Source organism: Megascapheus bottae, chromosome 7 (assembly GCF_031878675.1).
Source record: "Megascapheus bottae isolate mThoBot1 chromosome 7, mThoBot2.hap1, whole genome shotgun sequence".
Taxonomy (NCBI): Eukaryota; Metazoa; Chordata; class Mammalia; order Rodentia; family Geomyidae; genus Megascapheus; species Megascapheus bottae.
Window position 1 is genome coordinate 54,303,784 of NC_143515.1, and position 24,511 is coordinate 54,328,294.

Below are 24,511 nucleotides of genomic sequence, written 5' to 3' on the forward strand. Positions count from 1 at the left end.
AGCCCCACAAAAACAAACAATAATAACGACAAAAAAAAAAACAACAAGATTTTGGTTATAATATTTCTAAGAGTTTTATATTGCAAATGATTCTTCAAAGAGGAAACCCATGTTCTAGTTCTTATTTCCATAAAAGTATGATTTTAAAGCTCCTTAGAAATTGAAAACTGCAAGAGAAACGTGATACATTTAAAAGTATTTAAAGTTCAGACACACTCAAGATAAAGTATATGGTGTCCATAAAACACATACAAAAATTTGTTTTCTGTGTTTGGAATCTGCATGAATTTTTCATTCAGCAGGCTCTGGTGGCTCACACCTGTAATCCTAGCTACTCAGGCAAAGCCAGCCCAGGCACAAAAGTCCATGACACTCTTATCTCCAGTTAACCACCAGAAAACTGGAAGTGGCACCGTGGCTCAAGTGGTAGAGCCATAGCCTTGAGCTGAAATGCTTAAGGACAGTGCCAAGGCCCAGAGTTCAAGCCCCATGAATGACCAAAAAAAAAAAAAAAATTCCATTCATATAAAGTAGAGCTGTGGCTTAAGTGGTAGAATCCTAGCATCAAGCAAGAAAAGCTAAGGGACAGTGCCCTAACCCAGAATTCAAGCCCCTGTAGTAATACAAAAAAAAGTCTACTCATACTTACATCAACATTCACAATGTGGTAATCTGAATTCGTAGGTAACCAGGTATGATTGCCTGTAGAAAACCCAGCATTTGAACTGTTGTCCCACTGCATTGGTGACTTTGAAAAAAGAGTATTCTTCATCAAAAGATCAGAAAGTGAAAAGAATGGTTAGGTTATTAAAAGAAATGTATTTTGGTCCTTCTAATGTATTTCATAATTAATTCACTATAGCTCATATCTAATGCTTGGATTCATTAGTGTTCATGATAAAATATAAGCCAGTTGCATTGGAAGGCAGCCAGTAATAACATCTTGCATCTGAATCAACTATTCTTACTGAATTTTAACATGTTTGAAACCTTCATTGCTTTTTCCCAAAAAGGAATAGTGTAAGATTTCAAAAGATGCACTTCTAATACTGCTAGAATTCAGGGAAGGTGAGCATTGCAGGTACAAGTGAAGCTGAGATCTATCCTCTTTTCTCCCTGGTTATAAGTGTGTTCACGCACACAAATGGAGCAGCTGACAGAGAAGAGGGTTCATTTTAACCAAATATCAAGGAAATTGGATCACAAACTTAACCATACAAATTGAACTTTTACCATCACTCATCTAACAATTCAGTTGTGAAAGCCGTAACCTCTTACAAAAACACAATAAAAGCCACTTAACTCCAAAAGTATGAGGTATACTTAATAACACAACAGGTCTCTGTGCTATGAATCATAAGATCTAGCAGGTCCAACAAAAAAACTAAGAAAGTGTTCCTAACACTCCAGGTTTCAGGTAGAAGATAATAAAACAACAAAACCACTGGTTCTTGAATTGTAATGTGTGTGAAAACATCTTCGAAGTGAAGTTGCTTTGTATCGATAAACTCTTTTTTTAAATGTCAACTCCTTTTAAAAAGAAAGTGAAGATTCCATGGCTTTGCCCAAGAAATCCAGTGAGATGGTAGGAAACTGACCAAGGAAACTGGTCAGTCTTACTGGCAAAAATTAAGAGAGCTGGAGCCTGGTGAGGTAATCCTAGCTACTCAGGAGGCTGAGATCTGAGGACCTTGGTTCTAAGCTGCCTGGGCACTAAAGACCAAGAGACATATCTCCAATTAACTATTAGAAAACTGGAAGCAACGATGTGGCTCCAGGGGTAGGAAAGTAGCCTTGAGCTGAAGAGCTCAGCGACAGTGCTCAGGCCCAGAGTTCAAGCCCCATGACAGACCAAAAAAAAAAATAAAAATTGAGAGCCAAGCACCAGTAGTTCACACCTGTAATCCTAGCCACTCAGGAGGCTGAGGCTCAAGATTCAAAGCCAGCCAGAGCACAAAAAGTCCATGGGACTCATTATCTCCAATTAACCACCAGAAGACGAAGTGGCCCTGTGGCTCAAGTGGTAGAGCACTAGCCTTGAGCTGAAGAACTCAGGGACAACGCCCCAGCCCAGAGTTCAAGCCCCACGACTGACAACAACAACAACAACAAAAAGTAATCATGACCGTCGGTAATAATAAGTTCTCATTTCGGGGAGAAGAAAGCAGATTCTTGATTTTACAACAGTGGTGCACAGTTAAAGTGTACTAAACTTACAGTATCATAAATTTCATTGAGATTGGTGGCTAAAATGTTTCCCATTCCAATTTCTTCTCCATAGTAAGTTATGGGAGTTCCAGGAAGCGTAAGAAGCAGCATGTTCATGGTATTGACGTACTGGTTCCCAAAGCGAGAAGTCAGTCGAGTAGTGTCTGGTCCACCAGTCTGAAAGAAAGGTATTAAGACCACACTCTGTATACAGTACTATGGAGATTTCTCCTGTTCCAGAGGAAATTCATCTGGCAGGAAGGTAACTTTAGGTATGCTCAGAATTTCAGTCTTAAAAAGTGTAGCTGTGGCTCCAGGGATAGGGCGGTAGCCTCGAGCTGAAGAGCTTAGGGTCAGTGCCCAGGCCCAGAGTTCAAGCCCCATAACTGACAAAAAAAAAAAAAGAATTTCAGTCTTAAGCTTGCTTTTTGCTGTCTTGGCCAACCAAAAGGCAATGCTGATAACTATTCATAGATTGTATTGCAAATGAGAGAGTGTAGCTGTTTTACCACATTTGGATAAGATAATATTGACAAGAAAACAAAAGCTTTGTTTTTTGTGTCATTTAACAGCTAAGTTCAAAAAAATCAAACTTTAAAAATAGCACTAGAGTATAGGGGCCAGGAGTTTGGCCTAGTTGTAAGAGTGTGTGCCTAACATGCATGAAGACCCAGATTCAATTCCTTGGTACCACACACATAGCAAAAGGCCGGAAGTGGTGCTAGAGCTCTAGTCTAGAGAATGTGCAAGGACAGTGCCCAGGCCCTGAGTTCCATCCCCACAACTGGAAAAAAAAAAAACAAAAACAAAACACTAGAATATAGAAAAAGTTAAAAAGTTTTGTACAGTTGTATGTGTTTATATTAAGTAAAATGTTATTACAAAAAGCCCAAGCGTTACAGTAAGCTTAGAATTTCCTGGACGAGGCCGGATCATTAACAATAATTGAGAAAGAATTGAGGATCACTATGGGGACAAAGGTCTACAAATTTAGAGATGAACAAGTGGAAAGCTTGATATGTGCCACACTGGGCTGGAGACTTACCATCCAATTAGGCCATTTTCCATCTGGCATGTTTTCCATCCAAGATGTGATAACCTCATACAACAAGTTCCCAGAAAGAGTGTCTAGTGTGTTAAGATAATTGTTGAAAGGAAAATCAGCTTCATAGATAAATGGCAAACCATAGTACATCATAGTTCTGTCAATACTCTCTGCATAGGCTTCAGTCCCCATGAATCTGTAAGAGTTAAGAGTACAGGGTCTCTTCAGTGCCTGTCAAAAGACTGAGAAGACTATTGCTGTTTACATCTTATAAGATGTGAGAACTAGATGCCTAGTACTAACTAAATAAAGCCAGAGCTTGCTAGAATGCAGTCAAACCACATAACCAAGAAATGTCATACTATCACCTGAAAATTTCTTGTAATAAGCCTAAATATTAGCATAACCATGCTAAAGAATTGCAAACAGCATATTTGACTCCATCAGTATTATTTTCTGCTTTCTTTAGTAAAAGGCAAGAAATTTCTGAGCTGAAGAAACCAGAGTATTTTCTGCTTTCTAAACTTGATTAAAACTCTGCAACATTGTGAAGACCTGATCAAGTTATCTCAATCACCTTAGAAAAGTTATTATTATTACCTTTATATTGATGAGAAAACTGACTTTTTCTTTTTAGTTAATTTTCAAAACTGGAAATTGCTTCCAAAGAAATATAATAGGGTATATCAGACCCTGGCATAACTGAGTCATAATAAAATATAATAAGGCAGTTTTGTTAGATTAGGCAGGTGTGTAAGACCTCGGAGTATGCCTGGGGGTGAGGGGTAAAAGCGGTAGATGAAGCATTACACCTGGGTGGAATGGACGTCTGTCCTGCTCTACCTGTATCTGCCAGGCTCCCTGCTGTACTGGTCCATGGTCTGCCGAAAGCTCTGGACAATTTCATGCATTCCCACTTGTGTGGTGGTGAAGTCATGGTACAACTCTGAGTAGCGGGTGACTGTGTCCTGTGAAAACCAGCACAGCAAGGTTACCATCATCCATTCCACTCAACACATAGCCACAGCTGCTCCACATAAGACAAGCAGTCTCTTCACAGGGTTTGAGGTTAACAAGGTAGATGTAATCTGGGCACCATGGCTCACTCCTGGAATCCTGGCTACTCAGGAGGCCGAGATCTGAGGATCTAGGTTCAAAACCAGCCGAGGCACTAAAGTCTGTGAGATTCCTCTCCAATTAACCACTAGAAAATGGGAAGTGCCCCTGTGGCTCCAGGGGTAGGGCAGTAGCCTTGAGCTGAAGAGCTCAGTGACAGTGCCCAGGCCCAGAGTTCAAGCCTAAAAGGTATATGTACAAGTGGTCCCAGGATTTTCAATACTCAAAAAGCTGTACAAATAGAGAATAGTCACAACTGTTAGTACTGTATTTCTAGTTATCTAACCTTTTAAATTTATTTTTCAATTTAATTAAGTAGTGATACAAAAAACTGAAATAAAAACACCTCCTAAGTCAGATTAGGAGTATGTTCGTCAATGTCACACCTTCCATCACACTCTCCTATTATAGCCCCTCCCCAACCTACCCTCATTCCATAGTTCAGTTTTTACATAATGTACATTGACTATAAATGACTGCATTTGCTTACTCTTTCTCCCTGTTAGCACTTCATTGGATGAATTATTGATCTTATAAATCTAATAAACACCAAATATTTCTCTAAATTATCACCCATTTCAGCAAACTAAATTTCTACCAAGCATCAAAATATTAATTCCAAATACACTAAAAAAAACCTCTTCCTAAACATAAAATTGACTAAATCTTTCAAATACTTTTTTGGGCAAACAAAAAAATGTTTTTCATGAACATAGTTAATTGTCACACTGCTCATAAAAACCTCTGACTCTATAGACATGTTTTATTTCTTAAATTAATGTTTCTATGACATACAAACCCTTAGCCTAATTTTGATTAAGTTCTAAATACTAAGTCCCAGTTATTATGAAGAGATTCCCTCCTTGAACACTTGTTTGTTAAACTTGTCATTTAAAATATGATGTAAAAATCAACATTAATAAATTCTCTAATAAAATCTCATTTAAAACTTTTGCCACCTTTATTATTGTCAACTATTATAATTCTTTGGTGTTATTATAATTCTTTGGGATTTTGGTAATTTTTTCTTATAGTTACTTCTTGCTTTTCTATAATTGTAGGGGAAGTTGTGGGGCCTGGGATGGAGCATAGATAGCAGAAATAGTCTAATCATTATTTGCTGTCTGTTTTGTGGACTCTCTGTAAGTCAGCTGCACTTGCTAGATTAAGTAAAAAGCATTTTAATATTTTGGATCTCTTTTTCTAAAGCTGCATGCTAATTTTTCTTGAGTAGCACCCAAAATCCATTGTTTTAATCATTTATCCTGCAAACATATGCCTTTTGACATCTCATTACAATTTGCATATTCCTTCAAAATTTTCTCTTCAAGTAGAAACTTTTCCTTTGTGAAACAACTGGCTCACATAGTGTTTTCATTTCTTATTGGAAGTCATGCATACAGGCACACACACACACATATGCACACACATATATACAGGTTTAGTTATTACCTTTGGTTCATGACATGCTCTCCAAATTGACCTGGGTATACACAACTTCTCATTGGCTAACTGATTATCATCTTAATGAAGTTATAATCTTGATAATAAACTACCTGATAAGAATTTCATTTTACTTATTCAACTTCACTAAAAAGTTTCATTTTATAATTTTATACTTTTTCCATTACACATTGCATGTTTGACTCATATTGCTATTTGTCACCGTAAATTATTTTGTTTTTGTAGATCATAGGGCTTGAACTCAGGGCCTGGGTGCTGTCTCTGAGCTCTTTTTGCTCAAAGCTAGTGCCCTACCACTTTGAGCCGCAGTGCCACTTCCAGTTTTCTGGTGGTTAATTGGAGATAAAAGTCACAGACACTTTCTTACCTGGACTGGCTTCAAACTACAGTCCTCAGATCTCAGCCTCCTAAGCAGCTAGGATTACAGGTGTGAGCCATGAGCACCCACCTTAAGTTATTTTAACATAACATTCTACACAGGAGTAGTGTACAACACACACTGGTCATTTTGAAATGTATTTTAGGACTACTATGTACTAATATGATCATAGAAAAACAGCAGTCAACCAGGGAGTAAGGTGACATGTGAATAACCATGAGTCATGGCACAGTGGAGGGGACAGGGGTTGGTGAGAATCACTAGTGTGGAATCCCCAAGAACCAAGATTCTGTAGCAAAAGGCTTGGTGTGGAGTTCTATTGATCACCTCGAACTCTGGTTATGTTAACTTCCCTAAGATTTGCAAAATGGCGGTCATGAAATCTCACTTCCAGAGAATTAAATATGATAGACATTTGGTCAGTATTAATTCTCTTCCATCTTGAGGCATGGGTGAAATGACAAAAATCTCAATGAGCAAACTGCCCTCTGTTGAGTAGCCTTTTTACAGTCTATCCTATGTCCTTAGAACACTCGCCACTGACATCCTCAAGGGGCTTCTCACTCTGGAAAGCACTAGTGGACTAAAACGTCTGGCGCATACATTTGAAATTTGAAATTCGTGTTTCCTAGAGAATATGATTCAATATGGTTGAAATCCTTTACATGCATGTATGAAAACAGAACTGTCAAAAACTTTAAAAAGTAATGCAAACAGTAAGGAGTGAATTTGATCAGAGCACATTATATACATAATGTGGTTGTATCACAATGAAACTTGGTTGTACAAAGGATATATGCTAATAAAAATATGATTCAAAGTATTTCTATAGACAGGGCAGAACTCATCTTTATAATTTATATCTCCAGCTAAAATAGAAAATACTCTGATAACATTTTCAGTAAAGACAAAGAAAAAAAACTTTAACTTTACCGGAGTTTGAGATTTATTGACTTGGATCTCATCTCTCAGATGCTTTGCTTCCAGAAGAAATTTAACAGCATCAAAACTAAAGCCATCAACACCTTTAGCAAGCCAGAACTTCATTATTTCCTAAACACAAAGAAGCAAAATGCTTAATTATCTTACACACTCTGATCATCTTTTTAATGAACACTTAAGTCTGTAAATGATTTTTTTTGCCAGTACTGGGGCTTGAACTCAGGGCCTGAGCACTGCCCTTGGGCTTTCTCAAGGGTAGAGCTCTACCACTTGAACCATAGCACCACTTCCGACCTTTTTCTATGTATGTGGTACCAAGGAATTGAACCTGGGTCTTTGAACATTCTAGGCAAGCACTCTGCCACTACACCAAACTACTAGCCCTAAAACACAGCATCCATATAGCCTACTTTTATCTATTTACTGTAATTATGTTAGTGTAATGAGCTTGCAAGTTAACTGTATTTAGGGATGTCTACACCACACCTCCTTCACATTTCAATTCAGTATTACAATGAAAACTATGTAACAAGTTTCCAAAGTTTAGAGAGTATGATGCAAGTAAAAGAAAGTCACGGTGGGCCCGGGAGTTTGGCCTAGCGGTTAAAGTGCTTGCCTAGCATGCATAAAGACCCGGGTTCGATTCCTCGGTATCCCACATACACAACCAAGCCGGAAGTGGCAGAGACGAGACACAACCAAGCCGGAAGTGGCAGAGACGAGACTGCAACAAGCGACAGAGAGCGAAAGCAAGCAAGCGGAGCCCAACCGAGTGGTGGCCGGAGCGAGCGGGGCCAGAAAGAGAAGGGGGCCAAAAAAAAAAAAAAAAAAAAGAAAGTCACGGTGAAAGACAGGACTCAGAACAAATTGGGAAAATATTCCACCTCCCTCACACCCAACTTCCTAACAGTCACTCCAACCTGAAAGAAACTGGTCGCTCTTTGTTAAATATTTCACTATCAGGAAAGCAAATGAAAAGCTAGGTACTGGGTGTTCAAAGGATTCTCTTTTAGTAGTAATATGGGAGGAAAACAAGAGAAAGAAAAGAATCAACATGAACAATAATAAGAGGGCCAGACCCCTCTATACATTATCCCGACAATAAAAAAAAAAGAAAATTGGAGTCTGTTGAAAGCTTGTAACTTCCAGGGAAAGGCTTGGACAATAAAAATGTGCTTCTCTATTGTTTTAAGTCTTTCAATTTGTGGTAATTTGTTACCGCAATCTTAGGGAAAAAAGTACATAGCTCATCCATTTTTCTTAGTTATGTTAGAAATCATATCTCTATCACAATTTTAATTTTTCCTAATTAAAAATTTAAACTTTTAATTTAAAAATTATTTCCTAGTTATAATAACTCATGGGATTAAAAGTACAAAGAAAAACAACTTTCAGAAAATGTGTCTAGGCTAAATGAAATGAACTCTAGGATATGGAAACAAGAGGTTTATCTTTGTGCCTATTGTTTCTAATGTACTGTTATTTCTTTTCTCTTATTTTCCTCTAATGGTTAATGTCATGTGGTTCCTGTATCTGACTTTGTTACCTGGCATATTGTATATACGTTTATTTTTTTATTTGAAATAGGGAAGGGATGGGGAAAACAAGATGATTGGGAGGGAATGGGAGCAGGAAGATGAACAAAAACACAAGAGGAATCAATGTGCGAGAAGCAATGCACCCACTACCTGATGAATGTAACTGTAACCCCTCTATACATTACCCTGACAAAAAAAAAAAAAAAAGAGGGCCAGGATGGGCAGAGTAGCATAAGCAAGGGGCAAGGTGGGAGTGTTGAACTCACAGGTCTAATTTTGGAATTCATAAGAGTGACTTAGTATGGTAAGGGTTAGTATGGTTAGCATGGTAAGGGTTTCAAGAAGAAATGGTTGTGCTCTCATTTATTCCTTAAATATCTAATGTATGCAGATGGGCCTAGTTTCGTGCACCTTTGGTTCAAACTGAAGCCATAATCCATCAATCCAGTAAAGGCTTCATCACCCAATCAGGAAATCCCTAAGGGCAGGACAGGATTCTAGTTCCATCTCCTTTGCTTTGGCTACATCTGTTCCTCTGTGAACCAGTTACGGAATGAGAATGAATTCTCATTGAACATGAGCAAGTCACTATACATTTACAACATGTTCCACAAATTCCCTGACTTCAGAGACCACATGTGAGTTAGGAAACAGAGCAAGGGGAGAAGGAAGCTTGATTAAAGCTTACACTGAAGAAGTTCACAGCCACAGAAGACACAAGACTTGGTAGCTGTATAAAGACTCCTCATTTGCTCAGAGGGATATCTGTGACTTTTGGGACTATCTCACCATGACCAAGTTAAAGCCTAAGCTCTAGATCCCACATGTATCTGCGTGCATCTGTGCATCTGTGTGTATACCAGTCCTAGAGCTTGAACTCAGAACTTAGGCATTGTCTCTTGAGTTTTTGTGCTCAAGGATCACATTCTACCACTTGGTTGAGTGTCAGTTAATTCGAGTCAAGAGTCTCATGGATGTTCCTGCCCAGGTTGACTTCAAACTGCAATCCTCAGAATAGCTAGGATATACATGCATGAGCCACTGGTGTCTGGCTCTCATCTGGCTCTTCATCTTCCATTCTTTTCTTGTTTTGAATAAACATTCACTTATCTGGACTTGGTTTTGCACTATCTTCAAGATAGTCTCAACTTTTATAAGCTTCAGACAGCATGGGTCCACCCCTAGATGGTGCTTTATTTTACTAGCATAAACCTAGGCAATGGCAGAGCACAAATAACTGCAAACCATCCAAGCAACTTCTACCAAAAAAGTGAGAAAGCACTGAAAGAAACAACATGATACTGTAAACTTTAAGCTTTTGGACACCAAAAGCAAAAGCTTATCTAGAACCAAGCTAGGCATTTTCTTCACGGGTTCTTATACACTTGAGTTTGAGCACTGCCTGACAGTAAAGAACAAGAAACATACATTCTAGTCCAAGTTTATAACCCTGGCATAATTTTAAGTATTAGCATTCTGTATCATTTGTGCCATCATTGTGATGAGATGTTTTCAAATGCTTTTGCTTATTGCAGAGTGAGGAACTGAACTCAGAACCACAGGACTACTAGGCAAGTATTCTGAGCTTGAACCTAACAGGAGATGTTTTACATGCTGAAGTTTTGACCCAGATAATTCCAAGATCATTTTTAAGAAATATTTTCCATGTTATTTATCCCCTCGCCCATGGAGCTAAAAGAGTTCCAGGATTTTCCATGTTCACTTTCATTACTGCAGCCAAGTTCTCCCAGCGAACTAGATGTGAAAATGGGCACAGGGCCTGATTCCACACGTAGGTGTCATGGAGTATGGGAACAGTACGTTGTGTCCTCAATCTGTGTCTACATCCTAGACTTGACACTCGTCTGGTTTTTCTACTGATTATCTTCTAATTTTTTCCCCTTAAAACAGCACTGCTCTAAACTTAAAGTGTCAAGATTCATAATATCCAAACTCAGTTGACTATCTCAAGAAGAAAGTAGAAGACATTTCGCAAGGACAGAGAGACCATTTATATCCTCTGCTTATAAGCAAGAGATCTTTCCTTATGGCAGCACAGAAATTTGGGCACAATTCTTTACTAACTCCTGCAGAAGTAGGCAGGCAGAAAAGGAAGCTCAGGGATTTGGTATCTGACCAGCCGGGTACCATCCCAGCTGGCTTTGGGCTAGCTACACACTTGGGCATCTGCAAGACCGCACTCATCCTTAATACTAAAAAACACTTGCCTTGCTAGCAGGGCATAAAATTAACCCTCAAAAATCAACTGCCTTGGGCAGGGAGTTTGGCTTAGTGGTAGTGTGCTTGCCTAGCATGCACGAAGACCCGGGTTCGATTCCTCGGTACCACATACATAGAAAAAAGCCGAAAATGGTGCTGAGGCTCAAGTGGTAGAGCTCTAGCCTTGAGAAAGTCAAGGAAAGTGCTCAGGCCCTGAGCTCAAGCCCAGGACTGGCAAAAAAAAAAAAAATCAACTGCCTTCCTCTATGCCAATAGTGAGAGCAACGAGGCAACAATCAGGAAAGCAACTCCTTTTGCAATAGCCCCAAAGAAAATAAAGTATCTAGGAATTATCTTAAGAATGTAAAGGACCTTTTTGATGAAAACTTTAAAACCCTGAGAAAGGAAATTAAAGCAGAACTGAGGAAATGGAAAAACCTCCCATGCTCCTGGATTGAAAGAATCAACATCATGAAAATGACAATCTTGCCAAGGGCTATCTACAAATTCAACGCAATACCCATCAATATCCCAATGTCATAGAAATAGAAGAGGCAATCCAAAATTTCATATGGAATAATAAAAGACCCCGTATAGCAAAAACACTTCTTAGCAGAAAGAACAGCGCAGGTGGAATTTCAATACCAGGTGGAATTTCAGTACCAATCTTTAGACTCTATTACAGAGCTATAATAATCAAAACAGCTTGGTACTGGCACAAGAACAGGCCTGAAGACCAATGGGATAGAATTGAGGACCCAGATATTAAACCACAGACCTATGGCCACCTAATCTTTGACAAGGGAGCCAAAAAAATAGAATGGAAGAAAGACAGCCTCTTCAACAAGTGGTGCTGGCAGAACTGGTTAGCACCTGCAGAAAACTAAAGTTGGATCCTTTATCACCCTGCACTAGAATTAACTCCAGATGGATCAAAGACCTCGAGATAAAAGCCAACACACTGAAAACTTTACAAGAAGGAATAGGAGACAGACTAAGCCTCCTTGGCAAGGTGGAAACTTTCTCAATAAGAACCAAGAAACACAACAAATCAGAGAAAGGCTGGATAAGGGGACTGCATTAAACTGCAAAGCTTCTGTATAGCAAAGGACATAGCTAGTAAATTAATTAGGAAACCTACAGAATGGGAGAAGATCTTCACTAACCATACAACAAAGGCCTCATATCTAAAATATATCAACAGTTCAAAAAATTGAATCACTCCAAGACTAATCTCCAAACTAAGAACCATCCCATTAAAAGATGGGCCAAAGACAGAGAGTCTTCTCTGAAGAAGAAATAAAAATGGCCTATAGACACATGAAGAAATGCTCAACATCTCTGGTCATAAAAGAAATGCAAATCAAAACAACTCTAAGATTCCACCTCACTCCAGTTAGAATGGCCAGGATCAAGAAAACTAACAACAGATGCTGGAGGGGATGTGTCCAGGAGGGATCACTACTACACTGTTGGTGGGAGTGCAAACTCGTTCAACCACTATGGAAAGCAGTATGGCAGCTTCCTCAAAAGATTAAACATAGAGCTCCCCTATGACCCAGCAATTCCACTACTTGGCATTTACCCAACCGCTGAGAAACAAGGGCATACTAAATCCACTAGCACAACAATGTTCATTGCAGCACTATTTACCATAGCAAAGATATGAAACCAACCCAGATGTCCCTCAGTTGATGAGCAGATCAACAAGATGTGGTATTTATACACAATGGAATTCTATGCTGCTGTCAGAAAGAATGACATTGCCTCATTTGTAAGGAAATGGAAAGACTTAGAAAAAATCATATCAAGGGAAGTAAGCCAGACTCAAAGGAACATAGGCTCAATGGTTTCTCTCATTTGTCATAATCAGTAGAAACCCTGGGCTCTCCTAGCAGAGATTTGCAATAGAGCAAAACCTAGATACATAAGGCCATATAGTATGAGGCTAAATGAAAGGACTCTAGGATATAGAAACAAAAGCCATATGAGTGATTGTTGTCCTTAATGTACTATGTTATCTCTCATCTCTTTTGCTGTCCCTTGGTTATCTCATATTGTTACAGTATTTCACTTTGTTACCTGATATGTTGGATATATTTGTATTTGGTTATATGAAATTGGATAGGGAAGGGGGGAAAACCAAGATGAGGGGTGGGGGTGGGGGGGAAGGAAATGGTGACCAAGAAATGAGAAAGGGTATCAATGTATGTGAAGTAATGCACCCTCTTCTATCTGGTGAATATAATGTAATCCTTCTATTAATTACAATAAAAAAATATATGAAACACTTGCCTTGCAATTCTCTGCAGAAATTACTCCTGGTAGAGTCCAGCTTCCTCCTGTCTTTATACTCCCTAATCTCTCTACACCACCAATAGGAACACAGATCCTTTAGCTCCATAACACTTGGTTTGCATTTTCTTGTGTCCTCACAGTACTTTAAACATTACTGCTCCAGGGGGTTCTATCTTTACCCTGTTTGTGTCACCTCATAATAGTACCCAGTCATTGATTAGGTAAAAGGTACTTGTAGGGGCCAGGAGTGTGGCCTAGTGGTAGAGTGCTTGCCTAGCATACACAAAGCCCTGGGCTTGATTCCATGGTACTCCATACACGAAAAAGCTGGAAGTGGTGCAGTGGCTCAAGTAGTAGAGCTCTATCTAACCTTGAGGAAGCTCGACAGTGCCTAGGCCCTGAGTTCAAGCTCCAGGACTGGCTAATAAAAAAAAAAAAAAAAAAAAAAAAAGACCTTGTATGGCAAGAAACTATGTGATATGTGATTTGTAAAGGTTAAGTCACTTGATATTAAAACAGTCCTATGAACTAGATACCATTACATTTTCTATTTTATGAATGAGGATATGAATGAGGAAACAGGCTCAGGGAGATAAAGTGCCTAGACCTAGGTCATAGTAAGGGATTGCGCTAGAATTGAAACCACGTGACACTCCTTATCCACTTAAATATAGATGTAGATTTTTTTTTCTTGGAAAACAAAACTTAAGAGTTGGTCTGGCCCTCATTTTCACATGAAAATAATCAGCTCCCTTATTTGGGTCAGGTGGCCCGTTTCTCATAGGCTATTGTCTGAGCTGTCAGCATTGTTCATGTCAACAAACCCCTAACTTATATCTCAAGATTCACCTTTACCCTGATCCCCAAGTACGTATTGAACTTGCTATATTGCAGCCACTCAGGTGGGATTCGAACTTGCCACAATAAAGTCATCAGCACTCAGTGAACCAAGCTAGAGGTTTTTTTGTTTTTGTTTTTGCTAGTCATGGGCCTTGAATTCAGGGCCTGGGCACTGTCTCTTCAGCTCTGGCCTTGAGCCACAGCACCATTTCTGACTTTTTTCTGACTTTTTTCTATCTATGTGGTAACCAAGGAATTGAATCCAGGGCTTCATGCATGCTAGGCAAGCACTTGACCATTAGGCTAAACTCCCGGCCCAGAATCATTTTAATTGCTGTGCAAGCGACTGCTCTCCACATCCAGGCTGGTAGAGAGGAGCCTTGAGCTTCAGTGGGGCTGAGCTTTTAAAGGTGAACACCACACACAGGTGATCACCATATGATGTCACCTCAATAAGCACAAGGACGAAGCCACACGCAAGTGGTCAAGCAGGTAAAGCATTTTTACAAAACACAATTTGATGGCTAAGCTCAAAAGGTTATTACAGACTCATGGATATTGCAGAGCATCTAAACTCTTAAAACTAACATATCCTTTCTCCAGTTCAGCAAATGATGCCACCACCCACCTTCTATTCAAATCTCAAACCTGGGACTCAAATCTTAAACCTCCAACTCCTTTCTAATCCAGATGACTTCTCTACAACCCCATGCCACCCTTGATGAGCTAAGCCATCTGCATTTCTTTCCAGCTTCTTGCACCAACCCCTTCCCCAAAACTTCTGCCTTCAAACCTTTCGGACTCAAGCTCCACACTAGATCTTTCAAGATGTACAAAGTTATTTTCCTGCCTAATATTGTCCAACTCAAGGCCTTTCCAGGACTTTGCATGCTTCTCGTGAGCAGTTTTTGCTCTTTGCTCTAGTTTTATTGAGTCACACATAGAATGATAGATAAGATAGAGAAGATAGGATAAGATAGAGATCAAGTCCCAGCTCTGTGAAGCAAATTTCAATTTTGACATATTTTTCCTCTGATTAAAAACTCCACTCACACATAACTGAACTTATTTCAATTCATCTGTTAAATATCATTGTCTTCTCTGCATACTGCTGTATCCTAGTCTCAAATGAGACTCAAACGCACCGCACTAGTCACCAGCTCTCAGTAAATCAAGCTAGGAATCATTTTAATAGCTGCACAGACAGTGACTGCTCTCCACCTTCGGGCTGGGACAGAGCAGCGCGGAGCTTCAGCGGGGCTGAGCTTTTAAAGACCAGCACCACACACAGGTGCTCATCACTCACCACACAGGTGACCATCAATAACCACGAGGACGAAAGCACATGCAGGTGGCCATGCAGGTTGGCAGCTAAGTTCGACAGGTTATTACACATACCCTTCCCTAATTTTATCACTCTGTCCAAGTAGAACCCTCTGTATGCCTACTCTCTACTGACATGATTACACAACATGTTTATCAATTTATTTAGCCTTGAACTCAGGGCCTGGGCTGTGTCCCTGAGCGTCTCTATCCTCAAGGTCAGTGCTCTACCACTTGAGCCACAACAGCACTTCTGTAATAAGCTGTCAAGCTTAGCCACCAAATTCCACTTTCGTAAAAATTCTTAACCTGCTTGACCACTTGTGTGGGGTTTTGTCTTGTGGTTATTGACTTAGGGCATCAGACAGTGATGTCATGCAAGCATGGGTCCCAGGGTTCAATCACCAATACCACAAAATAAATAAATAAAAATAAAAAGCCAGGTGTCTCGCACCTGTAATCCTAGCTACTCAGGAGGCAGAGATGTGAGGATCATGGTTCGAAACCAACCTGGGCACTGAAGTCCAGGAGATTCTTATCTATAATTAACCACCAGAAAACCAGAAGGGGTGCTGTGGCTCAAGCAGTAGAGTGCTAGCCTTGAGCTGAAGAGCTCAGGGACAGCGCCAGGCCCAAAGTTCATGCCCATGACTGACCAAAAATAAAACAAAATAAAATAAAATAATGAAGCAGATAGTGAACTGAATTCTGAATTCAGCTGCTTGTCTTCAGCAGAACTATGCTCAGTAAAGGTGGGGCAGAGTCCACATTTGCCCGCTGGATCCCATGTTAAGCTGGGAGGGCCTCTTGGCTTATGATCCCCACACATGAGCCACCTCCCCAGGAGTCTGAACACCAGAGAAGGTCACCTCGGGGATCACACCAAGCCAAGATATGTGGCCAGGCTACTTTGAGTCTCTTCCTCACTCTTCTGCTAACCCACTCTGTAGCTTCTCCTAGCTGTACTGTGAGTCCAGGTACGAGTCACTTCAGATTTGGAGGACAATGGAAAACCAAACCAATTTAAAAAGTATAAAATACTACTATACAGCCAGGTGACAGTGGCTCACACCTGTAAATCTTAGCTATTCAGGAGACTGAAATCTGAGGAGCATGATTCAAAGCCAGACTAGGCTGGACAGTCCATGAAATTTTTTAATTTTATGTATTTTTTATTGTTGGGATAATATAGAGAGGGGTAACAATTACATTTGTCAGGTAGTAGATGCATTACTTCTCACACACTGATACCCCTTCTCATGGTTTGTTTTTTTTCCCCCCATTTCCCTCTCCCACCCCCTCCCAAGTCCATGAAATTCTTATCTCCAATTAACCACAAAAAGACAGAAATGGAACTGTGGCTCAAGTGTTAGAGGGCCAAGGATAAGCAAAATAGCTCAGGGACTAGAGTCTCTGTGCCCCAGGTCAGGTACACACACACACACACACACACACACACACACACACACACACACACACACGAAGTCCTGAACTCTTCTGAGAGCGCTTCATGACTTTTGAGGGGAAAAGCAGCACTCTTCTGAGAAGCCAGGAGCAGAGCCAAGTCCCCTGACAGCCACTTACAAGGGAAAGAGCGCCAGGAGGGGGAGGGCATTCCATGTTGGATGCCTGCTGGATATCAGCCTCCCACGATGCTGGCAACTGAAATCTGAAGGCAGGGAACGCCACAGGTGCACGCTGGTCTGTGATCAGCAGTCAATCCAAGTCCTCCTCACCACAAACTAGGTAGGTTGCAAATTATTAACCTGCTGCTTAACTATACTGTAGAGATAAACACTCTAGGGGGCAAGCAGTTGAAAGTGTTCTCATGTGAAAAGTCCATTTCTAGGAGCAAATTGCCTTCCATCCTAGCTTTTCAGCATTTATTTACTTCTGATAGTTATCTTCCCCACAAGTCTTACAAACAATGTCTAACCTCTCAGGAAGAGGCAGTAGTGGCCTTGTTGCATGCAGGCTTTGCTTCTGGTGACTAGTAAACAAGAGTCCTGTTCACATACCCTTACTACCCGGATGCCTACAAAAGAACAACCAGCTTAGTCAATGAAACATAAATAAATTGGCTAATTCATTGTGTAAAATATAACACTTGTTTATATATTCCTAGATAATCCATCACCAGCTCCAGGCACCACAAGGAGCCTGGAGCGATCAACTGCCTAATAAACAATTGGCTGGTATAAAAAATGAATGGAAAGTAGAAGGAAGATGAGTGTGGGTGGCTCATGCCTGCAAGCCTAGCTACTCAGAACACTTGAGATCTGAAGATTGCAGTTCAAAGCCAGCGAGCTTTTCTGCAACAATTGATAAGCCAATATAAAAGTCCATATGAAAATGCAAAGGACTCACAATAGTCAAACAATACTAAAAAAGAACAAAGCTCCATGACTATTCTGTTTCTGTTGTTGTTGTGGGTCATGGGGCTTAAACTCTGGGCCTGGGTGATGTCCCTGAGCTCTTCAGCTCAAGGCTACCGCCCTACCTCCCTTGAGCCTCAGCCTCACTTCCCATTTTCTAGTGGTTATTTGGAGATAAGAGTCTCACGTTCTTTCGTGCCCAGGCTGGCTTTGAACAGCAACCCTCAAATCTCAGACTCCTGAGTAACTAGGATTACAGACTTGAGCCACTGTACCCAGCTTCTATAATTCTATTCTTGATTCCAAAACTTACTACAAGGGCTGGGAGCATGGCCTGGTGGTAGAGTGCTTGCCTAGTATGCACGAAGCCCTGGGTTTGATACCCCGGTACCACATACATAGAAATAAGCTAGAATTGGTGCTGTGGCTCAGGGGGTAGAGTGCTAGCCTTGAGCAAAAAGTGTCCAAAGACAGTGCCCAAGCCCTGAGTTCAAGCCACAGGACTGGGGGGAGGGGGAGAGGAAGCAAATTCTCATGTTTTACTTCATGCATTAAGCAGCAGTTATTAAACAAAAGTCCTATGACAAAAGAAAATCAACTAAATTGAACATCATCAATTAAAGCCTCTTGTACTTCAAGGGAACATCAAGAAAAAGAAAAAAGAATGCACATAGAATGGAAAAAGTATTTGCAAATCATGTATTCAGAATATGTAAAGACAACAATAATATAACAACACAATATATAATAGTACAATAGTATAACAATAATATATAAAGACAACAATAGAAAAGACACGCTTATTTTTCAATAGGCAAATGACAGTTCTACAATGAAAACATACAAATAAACTATAAAAACATGGAAAAAATACTACAGTTATTAGCTATTAGAGAAATGCAAATGTAAAGCTACTTCACACCCACTAGGATAACTATGATTTAAAGAAATCCCTAACAGGGGCCGGGAGTTTGGCCTAGTGGTTGAGTGCTTGCCTAGCATGCACGGAGACCCGGGTTCGAGTCTTGGTACCACATACATAGAAAAAAGCCAGAAGTGGTGCTGAGGCTCAAGTGGTAGAGCTCTAGCCTTGAGAAAGTCCAAGGACAGTGCTCAGGCCCTGAGCTCAAGCCCAGGACTGGCAAAAAAAAAAAAAAGAAATCCCTAACAGTAACATTGGTAAGAAGTAGAGAAAATAGAACCCCAGTGTGTAGGTATTATGAAAGGTACTTCAGCAATTCCTCAAGTAAGTATAGATATAACCATACACATAGATGTTAGTGGGCTGGGAATGTGACCTAGTGGTAGAGTGCTTGCTAGCATGCATGGAGCCCTGGGTTCAATTCCTTAGTACCACATACACAGAAAAAGCTGGAAGTGGTGCTATGGCTCCAATGGAAGAAAACACTAGCCTTGAGAAAGCTCATGGACAATGCCCAGGCACTGAATTTAAGCCCCAGGACTGGCGAACTATAACAACAAAAAATAGAGATCATTACACACAGACATATATTACATGATTCCATTTATATGAAATGTCCTGAGTAAGAGATTTGTGGTTTCCCAGACTTTCGGAAAGATAGTGAATGACATGGAGAGGAATTATGTAGTAGGTTTTGTTTTAATATTTATTTTCTATCACAGGATGTCATCAAGTACCCTATCCTGGTCTTGAACTCAAGATCCTTTTGCCTCATCCCCCAGAGTGCTGACATTATGAGTCAATCACCCAGCTTAAAATTCTTTTTAAGCTTGATGAAAATGCACTGAAATTAATAGGGATGGATAGACAATTCTGTGAAAATACTAAAACCACTGACATACATTTGAAAGAGGTAAGTTGTATGGCACATCGATTATTATATCGCAGTAAAAGTTTTATTTAAGAACAAAATAAAAGAGTAATACACTACAGGGGTTAGGTGTCCCTGGTGACTCCTGAATCTCCTCTAGTTGGTTGACAAGATGAGTTGTAGTTACTCATAGTAATCTGTTCTATGTGGTCTCCTCTCCATCTGCCTCCTAACCCACCCACAGTGGCTAAGGCAAGAAGAACAACATGGCTGCTATTTCCTGTGAACTGTGTCTCAGGTATTGTTAGAACTGCTAGCACTACGTGTGCACAAACCCACTGAGATCACCTAGGTTACTACAGGAGCTCAGAGGGACCCAGTGGCTCAGCATGGGCCTTGCATCAGCATTTAAGGCCTATCTGAGCAGCCCTCATTTCTTACATCTCAGGCCTTGGCTCCCTGCCTCTTGCCCTCATGCCTCTCCAGCACACTAGGGTAGCTGCCAGAAAAAATACAGGACACATGGTTAAATCTTAATTTCAGATAAGCAATGAATGCTTTTAGAAGTATGCTCCAAACTCTATTAATTGGTTATCTGAAATTAAAATTTTAACTCCGAGTTCTTTATTAACTTTTCCTATCCAGGACTTGAACTCCCAGCCTAGGCATTTGTCCCTAAGCTCCTTTGCCCAAGACTGCTTCTCTACCACATGAGCCACAGCTCCACTTCTGGATTTGTCTGTAATTGGAGATAAGAGTTTCAGAGACTTTCCTGCTTGGGCTGGCTACAAACTGTGTTCCTTAGATTTCAGCATCTTGAGTAGCTGGGATTGTAGGTTCGAACCACCAGCACCCAGCTTTAAGTTGAGTTCTTTATACTTGCTATTCCTTCTACCTGGAATTCTCTTACTTTAGTCATATAACTTCCTTTGTTTTGGTTGGTCTGGGGCTTTACCTCAGGGCCTGGGGGCTGTCTCTGAGCTCTTTTGCTCAAGGATAACACTCCACTTCTGGTTTTCTGGTGGTTAATTGGAGATAGGAGGACTTTTTTGCCCCAGGGTGACTTTTGCTTTGAACGGGTGATCCTCAGATCTCAGCCTCCTGAGTACCTAATATTACAGGTGTGAACCACTAGTGCTAAGCATAACTTCCTTCAGGTCTTTGAAAAGCAGGGTGGCTTCCCAGGGGTATTTCCTAATCACTATTTTACAGTAGACCACCTCTACTGGAATCTCCCCTATGGTTCCCCGGGGGCAGCCGCCATCTCCCCAGGTGTTATTTCTGTACTTGTCAATTGACTGCTGTCCTCTCAGAGCACTGGGCTTCTTTTTATTCATTGCTACATTTTCTAGTTCTTGAACCAAGGTCTGGCAATTAGATATTAAGTTAATATTTACAGCGTATATCCAAGTACCATGCTTTATTACCTCATTTAAGGTTCTGGACAGCCCTCTGACACATATTATCATCAACTGTATTTCATATGTGAGGATCTGAATCATGGACAAAGCCAATAGTACACCCTAAGGCCCACTGCAGCTGTAGGAGCCAGACCCCAAAGCAAGTATTCTCACCTCCATACCAGCTCATTGTCACAGGGCAAGGAACAACTCAAAGGTACCAGGTGTTTCACACACCCCACTTTCATTTAGATTATTCTAAATGAATATTATTCACGAAACTGATATAAAGGAATCACCCACATTTCTAAGTGTCTATATTTGCATCTGAGAATTGAATTATATTACTTGATTTTGCCTATATAGTTATTCATGATAGAATGTCTCATAAACCACTTCAGTTCCCACTAATAGAGAAGAAAGACTATGCAGATGTCAATACTCACTTTTATTTCCTCTAGAACGTCAGGATTTCGGAAATTTAAATCAGGCTGCTCTTTCAGAAACTGGTGAAAATAGCATTGCTTTCGCACTTCATCAAAGTACCAACTAGAGTTTCCATATACACTTAACTGGCAAACAAAAGAACACATTAGTTACTCAACTTCTTTATATGATGGTATTGCTTACAAAGAAAAAAAAAATAATCAAATCATTCTTTCAGGCCCTGTGGCCAAAGCTACATAAATCCTTTTTTGGTGTTGTTGTTGGTGGTCATGGGGCTTTAACTCTGGGCCTGGGCACTGTCCCTGAGGTTTTTCAGCTCAAGGCTACACCGCCCTACCTTTGAGCCATTTTCTGGTGGTTAGAGATAAAAGTCTCACAGACTTTAGTGCCTGGGCTGGCTTTGAACCAAGATCCTCAGATCTCAGCCTCCTGAGTAGCTAGGATTACAAGCATGTGCCACTGTGCCTGGCTGTTCCTTTTTTATTTCTAGTTTTCATTCTAGAAAGAGTTACATCAACTTTAAATTTCACTCATTGGCCTAATGCATATGTATATATATATATATATATATATATATATATATATAATGTATTTGTTTAGTAAGTGCTGTTCATAACAACCACAACAGCAAACCAATGATCTGAAATTTAAAGAGCCAATATATCGTATTTTCTTTTTCTTTCTCTTTTTTTTTTTTTTTTTTTGCCAGTCGTGGGCTTGAGCTCAGTGCCTGAGCACTGTCCTTGGACTTTCTCAAGGTTAGAGCTCTACCACTTGAGCCTTAGCACCATTTCTGGCTTTTTTCTATGTATGTGGTACCGAGGAATCAAACCCGGGTCTTCGTGCATGCGAGGCAAGCACTCTACCACTAGGCCAAACTCCCGGCCCCTATATCATATTTTCTTGATTCTTCGTCTTCTTTTTTTTTTTTTTTGCCAGTCCTGGGCTTGAGCTCAGGGCCTGAGCACTGTCCTTGGACTTTCTCAAGGCTAGAGCTCTACCACTTGAGCCTCAGCACCACTTCTGGCTTTTTTCTATGTATGTGGTACCGAGGAATCGAACCCGGGTCTTCATGCATGCTAGGCAAGCACTTTAACCACTAGGCCAAACTCCTGGCCCTCTTGATTCTTCTTTACATGATCTAGACTCCTACATGTAAAACAAAACAAATGGTGGTTGATGAAAGAGAAAGACATACTCTCTTAGTCTTGAGGCTTGAACTCAGATATATGGGATATTTAAAATTATGTCTACCCAAAGTTTTATTAGAACCATTCACTATAAAAATTTATTTGTCCTCGGGAATAAGTCTGGCAACTTTGAGTACAATACTTAGCAGTGTTTGACACTGTGACTCATAGACTCATTTTAAAATGCTTGTCAAGACTCTCTTGTTTGCCTCAAATCTTAGCCATCCCTTCTTAGGCTACTGCAAGGCCTTTCTTGACCTCCATTTCAGTCCTTTGTTCATTTTCCTGCTAAAAAGAATATCTGGGAAACTTAAGAACTAGTGGTTTCTGCATAAGATCCGGTCATATAAGTCCATTGTCATTTTAATATATAGGTAAAAAAGCAGAGGGGAAAATTAAAGCTTTAAAACTCTCATGGATTCTTGATAGTTCCATTCTCATGGTGGTAGCAGGCACAGAGCTTGGAGGACCAGAGGTTGTAGAGAGATCATACAGCTAGCTTTGAAATAAGTCAACGCCAAATGTCCTTGGGTCAGTGAAAAGTCAGTGTCCAAGAGCCAGGATGTTTAAATATTTACAAAGGAAGTCAAGAAGAAAAGAGGAAAGGCAGTAGGGTAAGATGATCCCAAGGAAAAGTAAAAGATAAAACAGACCAAAATAGAATAAGTGGACTTAGAGAAAACTAGAAGTGCCAGGTCGAGAGTTTGGCTTAGTGGTAGAGTGCTTGCCTTGCATGCACGAAGACCCACATACATAGTAAAAAGCTGGAAGTGGTGCTGTGGCTCAAGGATAGAGCTCCAGCCTTGAGCAAAGAAGCCAAGTAAGGGCCAGGAATTTGGCCTAGTGGTAGAGTGCTTGCCTAGCATGCATGAATCCCTGGGTTTGATTCCTCAGCACCACATACACAGAAAAAGCCAAAAGTGGTATTGTGGCTTAAAGGGTAAAGTACCAACCTTGAGAGAGAAAAAAAAAAGCTTAAGGGCAGTACCCAAGTCCTAGGACTGGCAAAAAATGTTAGTTCAGTTACTGCAGATTTGCTGTTGTCCATTAGTGAATCAGGTAAGCCAGCACTTACCCAGTTGTTGGGTGGAGTGGTAATGCCATTTTCATGAGTACAGTCATGCCAGATGTAATAGTCAGTATATTTCCCAGTCCGGTTCCTACTCAACTGAAACCAAACATGTTTATCACTGGTGTGGTTTGGGATGAAATCAATTATTAATTTTAAACCTAAGGAGTGAAAACAATTCAAATATTAGGAATATTATTAGAATAATACATAATAGTGAAAAGAGAATTTTTTTAAGTACTTAGAGAAGTACTTTTTTCACCCCTCACCCCTATCCCACCCAATTCCCAGTCATTTTACCTTTATCATGTATGGCCACAATCAGATTCTCAAAATCTTCCATTGTTCCAAAAATAGGATCGATTTCTTGGAAATCTTCAACTCCATATCTAAAATCTTTAAGCGATGATTTGTAAAAGGAAGTAAGCCAAACAGTTTTTATATTTAAAGTACTGATATAGTCCAATTTATCTTGAATACCTGAAGGGAAAAAAAGCCAAGTCCATGAATAAATCCTACTTTTGTTCATTTGAAGGCTTGAAAATAAAGTAAATACGTCTAAGATGAAAACAGTTAAGTTGAAGGCAGAAACATGTGGAATTGTCGAATCTGAGTAAAATTCACATAGTAAAGTCCATGAAAAACATGGATGTATAACAAAAGATCATGCTACTTCTTCAGATGCCATATTTAAAACAAACTCCACAGCATTAATTTACTAATATATTTATGATATATAAAATTATATATGTACTATAACTATTATTAATTTATCCTACACACAGTTTCCAAGCCCGTTACTAGAGAAGGCACCAAGGAACAAGGCAGAACTACTCATGGTAACTAAGTGGCACTGGCCCACAC

The 24,511-nt window shown here is 40.1% G+C and overlaps 1 protein-coding gene across 2 annotated transcripts in view; it reads right to left on the reverse strand.

The window, feature by feature from the left end:
• Slc3a1 (solute carrier family 3 member 1) overlaps window positions 1-24,511 on the reverse strand; it is a 33,550-nt gene that overhangs the window by 5,659 nt on the left and 3,380 nt on the right. For both annotated transcript variants that reach the window (XM_090337032.1, XM_090337033.1), the window contains exons 2-9: window positions 23,948-24,127; window positions 23,654-23,808; window positions 21,388-21,513; window positions 7,146-7,265; window positions 4,097-4,221; window positions 3,254-3,449; window positions 2,218-2,385; window positions 650-766 (exon numbers count right to left, since the gene is read on the reverse strand). In XM_090337032.1, the coding sequence (XP_090193158.1) occupies window positions 650-766; window positions 2,218-2,385; window positions 3,254-3,449; window positions 4,097-4,221; window positions 7,146-7,265; window positions 21,388-21,513; window positions 23,654-23,808; window positions 23,948-24,127 (1,187 nt within the window). The remainder of the gene's footprint in view (window positions 1-649; window positions 767-2,217; window positions 2,386-3,253; window positions 3,450-4,096; window positions 4,222-7,145; window positions 7,266-21,387; window positions 21,514-23,653; window positions 23,809-23,947; window positions 24,128-24,511) is intronic.